The sequence below is a fragment of the Bombus vosnesenskii genome, unplaced genomic scaffold (genome assembly GCF_011952255.1).
Source record: "Bombus vosnesenskii isolate JDL3184/JDL3185 unplaced genomic scaffold, Bvos_JDL3184-5_v1.1 scf7180000013264, whole genome shotgun sequence".
NCBI lineage: Eukaryota > Metazoa > Arthropoda > Insecta > Hymenoptera > Apidae > Bombus > Bombus vosnesenskii.
The window spans coordinates 4,342,335-4,358,471 of NW_022882924.1; the positions used below are offsets into that span (position 1 = coordinate 4,342,335).

The 16,137-nt window shown below is 31.2% G+C and overlaps 3 protein-coding genes across 10 annotated transcripts; all 3 read left to right on the plus strand.

Annotated features, from left to right (window-relative positions):
* The first annotated feature begins 538 nt into the window (after positions 1-538).
* Positions 539-5,172, plus strand: LOC117238008 (death-associated inhibitor of apoptosis 2-like). 2 transcript variants are annotated; one of them, XM_033502518.1, is made up of 3 exons: positions 539-711; positions 2,907-3,780; positions 3,884-5,172. In XM_033502518.1, exons 2-3 carry the CDS (start codon positions 2,941-2,943, stop codon positions 4,262-4,264), a joined length of 1,221 nt encoding a protein of 406 aa, XP_033358409.1. In that variant the 5' UTR covers positions 539-711; positions 2,907-2,940; the 3' UTR covers positions 4,265-5,172. The 2 variants fall into 2 exon arrangements, with proteins under 2 accessions (XP_033358409.1, XP_033358399.1); XM_033502508.1 differs by lacking the exon at positions 539-711 and adding an exon at positions 2,511-2,659.
* A 1,661-nt stretch (positions 5,173-6,833) lies between these two features.
* Positions 6,834-9,411, plus strand: LOC117237956 (baculoviral IAP repeat-containing protein 7). 4 transcript variants are annotated; one of them, XM_033502445.1, is made up of 8 exons: positions 6,835-7,582; positions 7,662-7,779; positions 7,909-8,049; positions 8,124-8,302; positions 8,373-8,495; positions 8,569-8,711; positions 8,794-8,933; positions 9,047-9,411. In XM_033502445.1, exons 1-8 carry the CDS (start codon positions 7,103-7,105, stop codon positions 9,235-9,237), a joined length of 1,515 nt encoding a protein of 504 aa, XP_033358336.1. In that variant the 5' UTR covers positions 6,835-7,102; the 3' UTR covers positions 9,238-9,411. The 4 variants fall into 4 exon arrangements, with proteins under 4 accessions (XP_033358310.1, XP_033358320.1, XP_033358336.1 ...); XM_033502437.1 differs by having other exon boundaries at positions 6,836-7,582; positions 7,852-8,049; XM_033502419.1 differs by having other exon boundaries at positions 6,834-7,582; positions 7,662-8,049.
* A 656-nt stretch (positions 9,412-10,067) lies between these two features.
* Positions 10,068-16,028, plus strand: LOC117237987 (death-associated inhibitor of apoptosis 1-like). Of its 4 annotated transcripts, none has more exons than XM_033502495.1 (3): positions 10,068-10,090; positions 14,331-15,204; positions 15,308-16,028. In XM_033502495.1, the coding sequence occupies exons 2-3, from the start codon at positions 14,365-14,367 to the stop codon at positions 15,686-15,688; spliced, it is 1,221 nt and encodes a 406-aa protein (XP_033358386.1). In that variant the 5' UTR covers positions 10,068-10,090; positions 14,331-14,364; the 3' UTR covers positions 15,689-16,028. The 4 variants fall into 4 exon arrangements, with proteins under 4 accessions (XP_033358386.1, XP_033358393.1, XP_033358370.1 ...); XM_033502502.1 differs by having other exon boundaries at positions 10,069-10,090; positions 14,423-15,204; XM_033502479.1 differs by lacking the exon at positions 10,068-10,090 and adding an exon at positions 12,402-12,555.
* Positions 16,029-16,137: the final 109 nt, after the last annotated feature.

Below are 16,137 nucleotides of genomic sequence, written 5' to 3' on the forward strand. Positions count from 1 at the left end.
ACAGATCTGAGCACTGGCTAAGGAAAACTGCTCGAAAATTGAGTCCTGAAAAATTAACATAGAAGACATGAAAATTCTCGTTCTTGCGAGACAAACAGAGATCAATAGAACGAATAACTTCCGCTCCCCCATTTTTGTCCTCCATGTTGATTTTTCACGACCTAATTTTCGGATGGTCTCTTCTATACTTTCAATATATAAGTATCAAGACCATGCACATATGCATATATCCATGGTCGAAATTTGTTTATTGGATTGATTGTAGTCTATATAGTATAACGTGATTATTATATCAAATCAGTATTTCTGTAATAACAATGAAGCTTTCAACATAAAATATATACATAATCATTTTATGTTTACATAATAAATCGAGAAAAAATGAGATTCGACGCTCCATTTAAATTTTGCGTTAAATGACTAATGGCAAATGCGTTGTCCTTTAGACTAAATGTACACGAGCGACATCTTACCGTGCGATGGTAAATATAGACCTTCCGCGCGGTGCTGCATGGACATCCATAACACCTATAGTTAGATGTTTGAGTAAGATCGGTAGACAGTAGGAATAGGATTTATGCCTCGTTTAGTGTCTGAACCAAGTTTGGAACAAATTTTAATATATGATTGAGTTTTGTATGATAATATTGATAATAGTGTTTCTCAAAGATTTGGCAAGCCGACGAAGTCAGGACGTGACTTTTGATATTGGTATGTTATCTCTGTAATGCATTGTTTTAACAATCATATAAATATAACATTTTTTGATGTTTCAAAATTGTTAAATTGTTCGTAAATTGTTACTAATTTACACAAGTTTATAGAATTTACATAAATTATACAGAAATTGTGCCTTTCGATTAAACATTTCAAATACCAAATAACATCTAAATAGTACAAATATATAGCGATTTGTACAATCACTCTAGGTTTGAAAAAACAATTTTTAACTTTTATTGTAAAGAAGTAATGAATTATATTTGGTTGAAACTGTCTTCCTTGCACACCAACTTCCGTTGTGTTTTCCCACTTTTTCTTCTCCTACCTTTGATTATGTCGTTTTCAAACGTGATAAACGCAATCTTTACCTTAGAGGATGCAAAATGATTGACTTTCCTTGTAATTTTGTAATTTCTGACCTAAAAAACAAATTTTAAGGTGCAGGATCTATTCAAAAAGTTATGCATGTAGAAAATCAAGCAGATGTGGTGTATTTGAAAGGTTACTTCAACGCCATATTGGCTTCTATCCATCTTATGACTGGTTCGCACAGATGAGCATTGAACTAAAGTTCGCAGGAAATTAGAGATATAAAGATAGAGTACGGGTGAATATGTTTTCATGTAAATGAATGGAATACGCACAGAAGTCTGTAAGAATATGGGAATAGAAAGAGAACGCTGCATAGAGACCTCTTTTGCCCTTCTCTAATCAGGCATGTACGCTAAAACCACTCGTTAATCGGTGTTACACTTGCATATTTATTGTACGAATGTGCACGATTAAATAAAGACACAGGGAGTCTGTAGCAGCCTTCTTTTTCTATTCCTATATCACTTTTTCAGCCCACTCACACACTTTATCTTTATATCTTCATGGTTATAACTGGTCGGCAAGTAAACTATCACCCATATCTAATCCGATATCAAATTAATAAGTAATAATTTGAATCACGATTTATAATCCCGCCGCAAAATGGTTGTCATCCACGTGCATTTATTTACAGCCAGCAACAACATTCACTAGACAAATCGTGGCTAGAAGTCAATATGACGTCCAAGTAACCTGTCAAATACGCTCAAGATGCTTGACTTCATATACTTACGGCTCTCAAATCAATGGATTCCGTACCTTGAAACTTGTTTTTGTAGACCGAAACACGTAAAAAAACTGTCATATTTATCTTCTATAAACATATTTCAATCATTGTAAAGCATTTCCATGTCAGCATTGATTTCACGTTTCTTTTAAATAAGGACATTAAAAGAGTATGTGTTCTGAAAATAAGAGGAAAAGGTCCATTACAGATTTCCAGTATACAATTTAATAAACCGGTTTAGTGATCTGTATAAACTAACCTTACATAATAGTATTAAAGTATTATTACTGGATTGAGAATCAAAGTCTTATAACGTTGTATGTGGAAGGTTCTTAATTTTCAGTAATCAAAATTTAATAAATGACCACCGTATATAATAAAATGAAGTGATTAAGTGTTTATAATTGATCAATAAGTTTAGTAAAATTTTCTAACATGAATTTATAGCATTAAATAATGTAAAATATCAGTTGCTATGCTTTTTCGATACAGTTCATTCTCATGAACATTCAATGGCACAATGCAACAAAAGAAGTAGAAATTTGAAATACGGGCCATAAAAGTGGCAACGTTGCACAGGGTGATGTCGGTGATGATATGATGAACAGAACATGAGCCTGTGTAAACTTTAAGGATCGAGAAAGGGTGAGATAGATAGATAGATAGAGAGAGAGAGAGAGTTCTCGGAACTTCAGACTTGTATACAGTTCGTAGGCTGCGTCATTTCAATGTTATGTACTGCGAAAAGTGATACTCCGTCATTCACGAATCATAACGGCATTGCAGCCACTATCGAGTTTAGAATTCTTCCCCTTTCCTCTTTCTTGCCAAATGCGGATGGTATGTTCCATAAATGTATAACACGATTGTATGTTCAACGCATATATATTTAAATATGCGCACTCCATATGTTGCACAATTTCATTAAATGTAATTGCAAGTTAACTTTACTTATTTTTATTAATAAAATGAAACTGATGCTATGAAAGATACTTATAGTAGAAAAAATAATTACGTGCCAACAATATTTTAATAAAAGTTTATTTACAATTAATATTTTATATAACAATTGCAAATTTTTTAATAGGTTTGAAGACATTTTTAACAATAATTCAAATAAAATGATTGGTACAATCACACACTGGAACTTGGAGAATGATTCAAACTTAAAAACTTCAGAGAATGCGCACTTTCCATCACTAGTTGATACAACACATGATATAAGTCATGATGAAGTAGATAATACTGATTACCATTTTGAAGCAGCAAGACTTCAGAGCTTTGAAAATTGGCCTATAACATACATTGAACCTGAAAAGCTTGCAGCTGCAGGATTCTATTATACGGGTGAAAGTGACAGAGTGAAATGTTTTGAATGTGGAGTTGAGATATGTAAATGGGTAGAAGGTGATATACCCATGGTCGACCATCAGAGATGGTCTGCAAGGTGTAGATTTATTCGTAAACTGAACTGTGGTAATGTACCCATTGGAGTAGATCCTGGTACGGTGATACGTCCAAGACCAAAAAGTAGGGATGTATGTGGTCCTTATGGTTTAGAATATCGACCTACATCTGGTCCCGATAACCATAATTTTTCAATGGAATTACAACTAGCAAGCACAGCTAAACTTGGCTGTTTAGGTCTGGGAAGGACTAAGGAACCAGTACATCCAGAATATGCTAGTTATGATGCTAGGTTACACACATTTGTAACATGGCCTAAATCTATGCCACAAACAAAAGAACAATTAGCCGATGCAGGCTTTTTTTATACTGGGAAAGGTGACCAAACCTTGTGTTACCACTGTGGAGGTGGTTTGAAAGATTGGGAACCAGAAGATGATCCTTGGGAGCAACACGCAAAGTTGTTTTCTAAATGCTGTTATATATTAATCGTGCAAGGGCAAGATTATGTAAATAAAATAACAGGCCAGCATATATCTCCACCTTCTAAAGAAGTAAGTACACAAATCTATATCCTTAATTGCATATTTTATGCCATGGGCATAATAAGTAATTAATAACTGCATTACATACTTATGGATATTGTATTTATTTCAGGAAACAATGCAGATGAATCTACCCAGTTTTATTAAGAAAGTACAACCTACGAGAGTAGAAGTAGAAAGGAAAAAAGATATAGAAGGCAATCCAGGATCAAGTTCTCAAAATAATGATATTTGGGGTATTGGAAGCAATACAGAACCCATAAAAAGAAATTTGGTATACGAGCCAGCAGAAAATCCATCAAATATAAAAACTCGAAATACCAAACCTACTGATGATGCAAGAATGTGCAAAATCTGTTATAACGAAGAATTAGGAGTGGTATTTTTACCATGTGGACATATAATTGCTTGTGTAAAATGTGCTCCTGGCATGATGACTTGTGCAGTATGCAGAGAACCTGTTACAATGACTGTACGAGCCTTCATCCCATAGTATTCAATTGAATGTATAGGGTGTATAAAAAGTAAGTATAAAAACCATCATAGCATGATTCTACATCTCTGTATCAATGAAAATCTGTAAAAAGAAGTTCGTACAAAAATGACTATGACCTTGAATTTTAAGGTCAGACATTTTTTTATTACCTTATATTCTACTCATCATGAAGATAAAAAACTTTAACCCTTTGCGGACTTCCGCCGCTTATATGCGTTCTGCGTAAACCATCAATTTGGTCGAGTAACACATATATGCGTTTGGCGAAAACAGCTGATAGAGCCGAAAGACTCATATATGCGTATTTATAAAAGACTCATATGTGTGTCATTTTATCTATTCCGTGGAAATTCTGTGCATGTACATATGGTTAGAATTTGACATCTTGGAGTGTTATGAACGAAAATCGTGTCTAAGCAGAAATGTGCGCTGGCAATTTTAAATGACTATCGCGACAGCAGCTCGGCCCTGTCCGCAAAGGGTTAAGGAACCATGGATCGCAACTCAATCGTTCTTTTGGGAGAAAATGTTAAAGTTCCATTAATTTTTGAACTTACTTTATTTATAATGTGCTTACATTCTGCGATCAGATGCAGGTAAAGTAGCATCTATCGTTGCGCATAAATAACCCATATTCACGATTATATATCCTATATTTGTTCTTCCTTCCTTCCTTCCTTTCTTTTCTACTTAAACCGCCCCAAACTCACTTCTATACTTCGATCAAGTTTCTCATCGAGATTACGTATTGACTTTGTATGATAAAAATCACATTGAATCGGATTTTTAAATTGTTCAGCGGAGGTAATTTGTTCACTGGAACTATAAACATTTTCGCTTCCTATCGTTTCAACTATTGCATGTAGATTTCTGTGAATATAGATTCTGGCATTTTGTTCATTGAGTATGATATTACGTGAGAAACAGCTTTTATTTGTAAATAACATATGTTTCAAAAGCGTAGATCACGTTACGACTTATGTAGCATCCAACGGGAAAAATTTCGTTGAGTGGCATAATTATGTGGAGTTCTTGAATGCAGTGAATTTTATAAGGTTTAAGCCCTTCTTATTATATTCATTGCAATATCATATGATTGAATCCTTCTCGACGAGCTATTTTGTGTAAATTTATTAGTGGATGAACACGAGCAAAAGCATTTTATGTCTCCAAATTTTGGTGCAGCTAAACTTAGCAAGAAATGATCCTATGAGGGATTTAGTTGCATTAACATAACGACATCATTTAGTTTTATTTTAAAACTATTAGATTGTCCGAAAAGTTTCTTCCGTTTTATGAGTAAATAATAAACGCACAACGTTTTTTGTTTTATATTATTTTATCGAATTACGTACGATCCATTTTATTCTGTTGAGATAAACACCGCTACATTTCACAGATTTGGTTTCACGTTTGTATGAAGGTGCACTGTTGTAAAATACGTTTGCGAAAGAAAGACACTTTCCGGACAACCTACTATATGAACGTAAATCATGAGAGGAATCTAAACAATAAAACAGAATTTTTTATAAAATAAATTTTTGTAAATTTTATGTACATAATTTAAGCATATTGAGATATAGATAATAAATTAAAGAATAATAAAACATATTTATTATAATCAAATAGTGTAATAATTCTTATTTAAAAATATATATATATCGAAAATTATGATAAAACTGTAGAAAATTTACTTCTTCACCGATTTCGACGATTTCTCGATATGTTATAGAAATCAACATTTTCAGCAACTTTTCCTGAACATGTAACTATTAGTCAATCATTGTTAACGAAATATTCGTAAAAAAACTATATGCAGATATCATTACAGTGAATTGTGTCTAGAATTGTACGTCCGTAACAGCATACGCATTAGTATTGGTTACCTATTTTGTGTATATATAGTAATATATGAATAAAGGTTGGGCGTGCTTAAAGCCTCATGCACAACTGCATATGCAAGGCTGTAAGAAATGTTTGTTATAATTCAATTAAAGCAGAATATCAATGTACATATTGAGTTTGAATTTGGGTTAACTTTTTCAATCCGGTCCGCGCGAGGCAGCTGACAATGCTTGCGTAAATAATGAGAAATTAATTATAAAAATAATAAGGGACGAATAATTTATATTATCAGATTATTTTAAGAAATACAGATAGGAAACAATTGTTATTGTTCACACAAGCGTTTACGTTTAGGAGATTCGTGTCCTGCGCATCGTGACGCATGACCTGCTATGAATATTTCAGACAGAGATAGAAACACTCTACTTATGCTGCGTGTCGCAGAACGAGAACTTTGTTGTCTTCCATATTCATTTTTCACGATTCAATTTTCGGATGGTTTTTCCTAACGAGTATCGAGACTTGTTTATAAGTCCGTGGATTTCTTGTATTATAATAGTTATAACCAAAATAGTTGCATATATATAATTTATTTAAATTTTTATTTATTGTAAATATAAACTTTTATTTGTATAAATTGGTAAATTTTATAGTTTGCATTATGAGTGTATATTAATAAAAGTCTGAAAAAAATACAGACACCCTAATAAAGACGGCCCTGAAATATCGCGCACGCGTAGAAATGTAACCTTTTAATTATATTTCCCTACTTCGTTATTAGTCTACATAATATGACGTGATATGTAGATGATTATTATATCAAATCAGTATGTCTCAGTATAAATACAATATCAGTATAATAATGAGGCTTCCAACGTAAAATACATACAATAATCATTTATTCCACGTTGTAAATCGAATATACGACTCTGTTAAAATTGGTTAATTTTTCTATTTGTACATTCAAATAAAGGTAAATGAATTTCTAAAATGAATGTTGAAGAAAGTAGACTAAGAACTTTTACGGATTGGCCAGTAAATGCCACAGTTGATGCTGCTCGAATAGCAAAAGCCGGATTTTACTACACTGGACATGCCTTAGAAGTACAATGCTTTTTATGTGGAGTAAAAATTTCTGATTGGAATTATGGTGATCAAGCTATAGTGCGCCATCGATTAGCCGAACCCAATTGTCCTTTTGTTCAAAATCCTTCCAGTACCTGTAATGTCCCTCTGATACCAATACCCATTAATAATCTTGGATTAGCATCATCATCAACAGAAACATCACAGGATAATAACATAGTTGAATGTCAATCTATAAACCCTTATCAGAATAAAGAAACTCAAAAAGAATGTAGGGTTATGTCACAAAGATTACAATCCTTTACTAATTGGCCAATTTCTTCTATTGTATCGCCTGAAAAACTTGCTAAAGCTGGATTTTATTATCTTCAACATGATGATGAAGTAATAATACATTTAAAAAATATAAATTTTACATGATACATATTTATATAATATTTATATAATATACAAACTTTTATAGGTACAATGTACATATTGTGGAGGTATCCTAAGAAAGTGGAAACTTGGTGATGATCCAGAGAGAAAACATAGAGAATATTTCCCTAATTGTAACTTCTATGCTCATCAAGATAAAGATGGTATTTGTATGCTAAAAAAGCTTTTTCTTTTTCTGTACAGAAATTATTTTATTTCAATTTTTCTTTCATTAGATAATTTGTATTTAACTAATGTAAAATTAATGCCTGGTGCAACATCAAATCTCTCAGACTTAGGAGTACAAATACACACAACTCCTAAAAAACCAGATTGTGCAACATACGAAGGAAGATTACGAACCTTTAATGGCTGGCCAGAAAATATTAAGCAAACTCCTGAAATATTAGCTAGTGCTGGATTTTATTATGATGGTATAAATTATACAGAACAAAGATATTATAATATTAAATAATACTAGACTAATAGTATGAAAATATTATAATAGGGTTTGGTGACCATGTTAGATGTTTTCACTGTGATGGTGGTTTACGAAATTGGGAAGCAACAGATGATGCATGGACTGAACATGCAAGATGGTTTCCTAAATGCGAATTTGTGAATCTTGTAAGAGGGCAAGAATTTATCAAACAGTGCATTAACAACAGACCACCTTTGGATCAATCAGTAAATATTATACAACTATATTTATATTATATGTTTTGTAAAAATTTGAAGTTACTTTATATCTGTATAGATTTTTGAAGGTGTAACAGAAGATGAAAGCACAGATATAGCTGATACACCACCTACTACTGTACCTTCATTAGAAATTACTGAAGCAACATTAAAAAAGTTACTAGAGAGTCCACCAGCAATGGTAATAGTTCATATATTTATTTGATTATTTCTAAAATACATTTAATATAATCATGGACATTATCTTTTCCCAGGAAGCTTTAGAAATTGGATTGCATGTGGGCAGAGTAAAGAGGGCATTAAAAAAACGAATGGAGGAAATAGGAACACCATATACAAATTCTGATCAACTTATAGAAGATGTTCTTTGTGATCAAATTATGGAAGAATTAACAAGGTTAGTAACAAATAAAATTATTTGCTATATATCTGAGCCATCTCTTCTAGAATTAATTATTATGTTACATCATAATGCTAAGGGAGCAAACCAGTAGTGGTATAGAACAGTGTAATACCGTTAAAAAAGATGAATATAGAGTATGTTCAATTGAAGATGAGAATTCTATAATACCCAATGACAAAAGCAATACTGACAAAAAGGCTAACTTTAAGGAATCTAGTAAGTAATAAAAATAAAAGATTGATCATAAAATCATTGACCTGAATTAAATTTGTATATAATAAGTCTTAGTATATACTTAATTTAATGAAAAATACTGCCCACTTTTCTAGCAGCTTTGGAAGAAGAAAACAGAAAATTAAAAGAAGCTCGTTTATGTAAAATTTGCATGGATCGAGAAATAGCTATTGTATTTTTACCTTGTGGACACTTAGCAACTTGTGTTTACTGTGCACCATCTCTTACATATTGTCTAATGTGTCGACAAGAAATTAAAGCAACTGTCCGTACATTTCTATCATAAAACAGATAGTAAAATATTAATTGATGAATATATCGTTAAATTTATTTATGCAAATTTAATAATTTAAAACGTAAAGATATACATGTATAAAAATATATTTTTTGTATGTTTCGTGAAAATAATGTATGTATATCATTGTATTTATAATTTAGTCACTAAAATAAGAGTATATATCAAAAAATAGTAAAAGAAACAAATTATGTACTAATACAGTATTTCTCAAATAGAAAATTGTGTTATTACGTCTAATGGTTTCAATAATTAATAAATTACAATAATTAATTATAATAAATTACAATAAACATTAAATTATAATATTAAATATTACAATGATAATACAGATAATGTTTACGTAAATAAATAAAATTTTATATCTTCATATGTAGTTGATATTAATTACAATTATGTACTTTGAACGAAATGAATTTAATATTGTCTGTAGTATATTGGGTTGTGTTGCATTATGTTACCAGGTTGAATCGCATCGGAAAGTATTAAGATTTAGTTTACGAGGTTTGGATTAGTAGAAATACAGCAAATGTCAATAGTTACAAATTTTTTATTATTATCAGCGTTACTACAATGGTATGACAAAATTAGTACAGTATAAAACATATAAAAGTAATTTCATTTATACATTGAATATAGATCTATTATGTGCGCCCCCCACCAGTGTTACAAATAAAATACCTCGTTTTTAAAAAATAACATTAATCAGTACATTTTCAATGTAATTTAAAACTGAGATAAGCTATCTTAGATTATTTAGTAACATAAATAGTCCTTGTTATTGATACATCACTAGTTGTTACTGTAAAACTGATGTTCTTAACTGTGTATTTCCGGATGCCAAGTACGTATATAAAACAATATCTTTAACATATTTCGTTATAATAATTCTATAACGGATAATATTATATTTCTGAAAACATTAAATTTGTATTACATATAAAAATGGTAAAAATACTAGAGAAATACCAGAGAAATGCTGAAATGTAAATAAAAAAAGTTTAAATCTGACGATATTTAAAAAAATAGATATATATACATATGTATTGATTTTATCAAATTGTCATTTTAAGAAATATTTCCAAGAAATTTACGCATTGGATTAATATGCAACTAAAAACATACATACAAAGAAAACGTAGTAGATTGATCGGTGCTTTTTCTACGACCTTCATTATTATTATTACACTTTAGTTAAATCAAGTTGAGTGGGTCCTATAGGGCTTAGGGAAAAACTTCATTGTTGTTTCCTAAGAACATTCGATATTAAAACATTTGATCATATATTTATATGTATCGTTTGAAACCTCTTCATTATGTTTTTTAGATATATGTATATTCTTTTACTTAAAAGATTATATTAGTATGTTTACTAATATATATTTATTTTAATGATAAAAGTATGAAAGATATAATAAATAAAAAATTACACTAAAAATATAATATGTATATACATATATTGTCGTGTGCTACCGTGTCTTCTTACATTATATTGCAAAATTGGATCAGGGTGGAGAATATTGAGATTCGATTTACGATATATCTGATTCCTTATCGACAGATAGCTTTAGAGTACAATTCCATTCTTTGAATACAAAACTCGGCTTGTGTTTATCAATAGATAGAGAAATTGACTAATTGTTCTCAGAAGAATTCTTGCTTGATTGTATAGAATTGATTATATCGCTTGATTTTCGGTATTAGACCTAATTAATAGTTGGAATACTAAGATTAGATTGTTTATCGGAAATATAGTCAATTCATTCGTACAAACAACGAAATTAAAAAAAAATAAAAATAAATGCAAATGTGAAATTATATATAGTAAGATATTCGAGGTTTCATTGGATGCAACGTAGTGATAGTAGATGATGGTTGGAAGAATTACGTAAAATGTGCAATGTGATGTTAAAAATGAAAACTATCGCATGGAAAAATTGAATACCATCATATAGAAAATAAGATATTGAAAGATGTCCGGAGTAGAAAACTACAGGCTTTATAAAGGGTATACATGATTAAGTACCCTTTAATTCTTTGATATGCGATATAGACCCAAATTATTTTCTTGGGTGTTATTGTTTTCCAGATCTTATATCAGGTCGCATTTTCAGGTCCGCTTTTTCATATCCGTTACATCGATTGTGATTATTAGGGTCATAAAATACGCTAGTCATAGAATTATTTTAGGGTCATAAAAACTGACTCATTGTCTCAACTGAAAGGAAAACAGAATGATACATTTCTTAAGTATATATCTGATCAAACAAATGAAATAAGATTGTATTACATTTAGAAGTTATGATAGTTTTGAAATTATATCCTAATTATTTGCATTTTCGTATTATTAAAAAATTTTGAATTGCTTAAAAATTAATTCAAATATTTATCATCCGTTATTATCAGTAGTGACATTTCTTTAGTTGGCCCACAATGAAGATCTGCTACATCGTAATCCTAAATAACAATCTCGATGGCATGCACATAAGCGATAGCGCCGGAATCCTAAGTTATACAGAAATATTTACGAAAAAAAAAAAGATAAAATACAGAGTCCAAAAGTTGTACTTAGGTGTATGAGAAATAATATCTTCTCTAAGGAATTACATTTTTTCGCAAATAAAAGAAACGCGATACATCTCTGGAGCTTCGAACGCATAGAATTTAAGAAGAAAATTTCAACCTCGTGTGAAATATTTCATTAATCGTACTTCGTATTTCTACGCTGCGCGAAGTAGGTTTCCGCGAAAACGCTGCACGAATGACACATATATGTATGTACTCTTTCTAATTCCTCTGGATAGAAGCATTATATTTTCAGGTGGAAGATAATGTTTATGAATGAATAAAGCGTAATTATTTTTAACTTTACCTAAACTTAAAATTGAGTAAGTTGAAAAAAGAACTGAATTAAAGTTAGACAGATACGTTAGGTATGTTACCAAATACGACTATAATCATGTATATAAACTTCTGCTAGGAAATTAATAATAATAGAAAGATGAGATTCGAAGCTCCATTTAAATTTTGCGCTAAATGACTAATGGCAAATGTGTTGTCCGCTTTAGGCATAGGTAGATTCTTTGCGTGGTGCTGCACGCGCATGCGCAATATCGATAATTAGTTGCTTGAGTGGGATCATGGGATGTGGCAGGGTAGGATAGGTAGGAGGTAGAAACAGGAGTTCTGCCACGTTCAGTGTCAAGCACGCCAAAGGTATGAGTGAATGGACGAGTTTTGTATAATAACGTTGATAATAGTGTTTTTCGAACATTTGGCGACTTGTCGAAGTCAGGACGTCTGATATTGGTATGTTATATATGTAATGCATTTTTGTTTTACCAATCGTACAGATATAACATTTTTCGAGAAAAAATTAACTGAAAACGTTTCTTTATTTGTTAGTGAAAATATGAAACATGTTAGTGAAATAATTTCATGGACTCAAATTGTTAATAATTTACACAAGTTTATGGAATTTACATAAATTATACAGAAATTGTATCTTTCGATTAAACATTTCAAATATTAAAATGTGCTCTAAATAGCATAAATATATAGTAATTTGTACAATCACTCTAATTTTGAAAAAACAATTTTTAACTTTTGCTGTAAGAAGATAATGAGTTATGTTTGGTTGAGGCTATCTTTCTTGCATACCAACTTCCGTTGTGTTCTTCCACTTCTCCCTTTTCTACTCTTGATTACGCTGTTGCCAAATGTTATAAAATGAAACAGATGTGAAAGTTCAGTGTAACTTTAAGATTTAATTCCGCGATGTATATATTGTATATTTCTCTCTTTCTTGTTTACGTATTGTTAAAATATTTTCCTTACTTTAGAGACGGAATATAAAAGTTAATTAATCGATTAATTACCTTTTTCTGATTTTAATTATATCAAGTTTTATTAATCTTTCATGAGAGAGATATGAACATTAAAAAATATATACTGTTTGAAAAAGTTTGTTTTAAAGTTAGGTACGTTGTTAATAACTGTATCATTTTTTATTATGTGTATATGTATTTTATATCGTATAAACGTGTTTCAGTCATTGTAAAATTTTTCAACATCGGCATCGGTACTACGTTTCTTTTAAACGGGAACATTAGAAAAGTATGCGTTTTGAAAAAAAGAGAAAAAAGTCCATTACAGATTTCTAGTATACAATTTAATAAACCGGTTTAGTGATCTGTATAAACTACAATTTTTCCTAATAGTATCACAACATTATTATTAGATTAAAAGTCAAAATCTTATAACGTCATTTGTGGAAGGTTCTTAATTTTCTTTAACTAAGATTTAATAAATGATCTTCGTACGTATTAAAGTATATTATATATATATATATATATAGTATTTATTACATATTTTCAGTTTTATATAAAAACTTTAAAATGTACTTTAAAATGGAAAGTAGCATGAAGTGTTTAGGTGTTTTTAGTTGACCAATAAATTTAGTAAGATTTTGTAACATTAAATTATAGTATTAATAATGTAAAATGTTAGTTGCTACGCCCTTGTCGATGCATTTCATTCTCATGAGCATACAGTGGTGTAATGCAACAAGAGAAGTTGAAATACGGGCCATACAAGCGGCAACGTTGCACAGGGCGGTGAACAGAGCATGAGCCTGTGTAAACTCTAAGAATCGAGAAGGAGAGAGAGAGTTCTCGGAAGTTTTCGTTTGTGTGCGATACGTAGGCTGCGTCATTTCAACGTTATGTACTGAGAAAAGTCCATGATACTCCGTCATTCACGAATCATAACGGCATTGTAATCATCTAACAAGTTTAGAGTTCTTTCCCCTTCCCTCTTTCTTATCAAATGCGGGTGGTATGTCCCATAAATGTATTATACGATCGTACATACAACGCAGTATATATTTAAATATGCATATTCCATATGTTGCACAATTTTATTATATATAATTGCAAGTTAACTTTACTTATTTTTATTAATAAAATGAAATTGATGCTATGAAAGATATTTAGAGTAGAAAAAATAATTGCAGGTCAATAATATTTTAATAAAAGTTTATTTACAATTAATATTTTATATAACAAATACAATTTTTTTAATAGGTTTGAAGACATTTTTAACAATAATTCAAATAAAATGATTAGTATAATCAAACACAGAGACTTAGGAAATGATACAAACTTAAAATCTTCAGGAAATGTACATTTAACACCATCAGTTTCTGTAACACCTGATATATGTCATGATGAAGCAGATAATATAGATTACCATTTTGAAGCAGCAAGACTTCAAAGTTTTGAAAATTGGCCTGTAACATACATTGAACCTGAAAAGCTTGCAGCTGCAGGATTTTATTATACGGGTGAAAGTGACAAAGTAAAATGTTTTGAATGTGAAGTTGAGATATGTAAATGGGTAGAAGGTGATATACCCATGGTCGATCATCAGAGATGGTCTGCAAGGTGTAGATTTATTCGTAAACTGAACTGTGGTAATATACCTATTGGAGTAGATCCTGGTACGGTGATACCACCAAGACCAAGAAGTAGAGATGTATGTAGTCCTTATGGTTTAGAATATCGACCTACATCTGGTCCCGATGACCATAATTTTTCAATGGAATTACAACTAGCAAGCACAGCTAAACTTGGCTGTTTAGGTCTGGGAAGAACTAAGGGACCAGTACATCCAGAATATGCTAGTTATGATGCTAGGTTACACACATTTGTAACATGGCCTAAATCTATGCCACAAACAAAAGAACAATTAGCCGATGCAGGCTTTTTTTATACTGGGAAAGGTGACCAAACCTTGTGTTACCACTGTGGAGGTGGTTTGAAAGATTGGGAACCAGAAGATGATCCTTGGGAGCAACACGCTAAGTGGTTTTCTAAATGCTGTTATTTATTAATCGTGCAAGGGCAAGATTATGTAAATAAAATAACAGGCCAGCATATATCTCCACCTTCTAAAGAAGTAAGTACACAAATCTATATCCTTAATTGCATATTTTATGCCATGTGCATAATAAGTAATTAATAACTGCATTACATACTTATGGATATCGTATTTATTTCAGGAAACAATGCAGATGAATCTACCCAGTTTTATTAAGAAAGTACAACCTACAAGTGTAGAAGTAGAAAGGAAAGAAGAGACAGAAAGCAAACCAGGATCAAGTTCTCAAAATAATGATATTTGGGGTATTGCAAGCAATACAGAACCCATAAAAAGAAGTTTAGAATCCGAGCCAGCAGAAAATCCATCAAATATAAAAACACAAAATACCAAACCTACTGATGATGCAAGAATGTGCAAAATCTGTTATAACGGAGAATTAGGAGTGGTATTTTTACCATGTGGACATATGGTTGCTTGTGTAAAATGTGCTCCTGGCATGACAACTTGTGCAGTATGTAGAGAACCTGTTACGATGACTGTACGAGCTTTCATCCCATAGTATTCCATACATATTCATAGTATTACTACAATTATAGATAAAAATACATTGCATACATGGATGATATATTTATGGTGATTCTGTCCTTTGAATTTTACTTTTAAGTGTTTTTTCGAACCACCAGAAACAGCATTAAAAATAAGCATAATACAACTAAGAATAAATCGAGTTGCAGGTGTGCTGGTTGAAAATCGACTGGGACTCGGATTCGAACTTATGGATCTCTCGGTTACGAATCCAAGCCCCAGCTAACCGAGCCAGCACAGCTCTATAGTATTTGTATACATCCTGATAATGAATAATTTCGCCTTCCCGAAATGCTTCGATACAACTCGAAAAAGCGAAAGAAATCAAATTGTAACGAAAAAACGCGCTAGTTTCGAGAGCAATAAAGCGAAAGAAGCCAAGTCGTCGCCATGAGTGTATGTTAGACTTTCTCAATTCTTCAC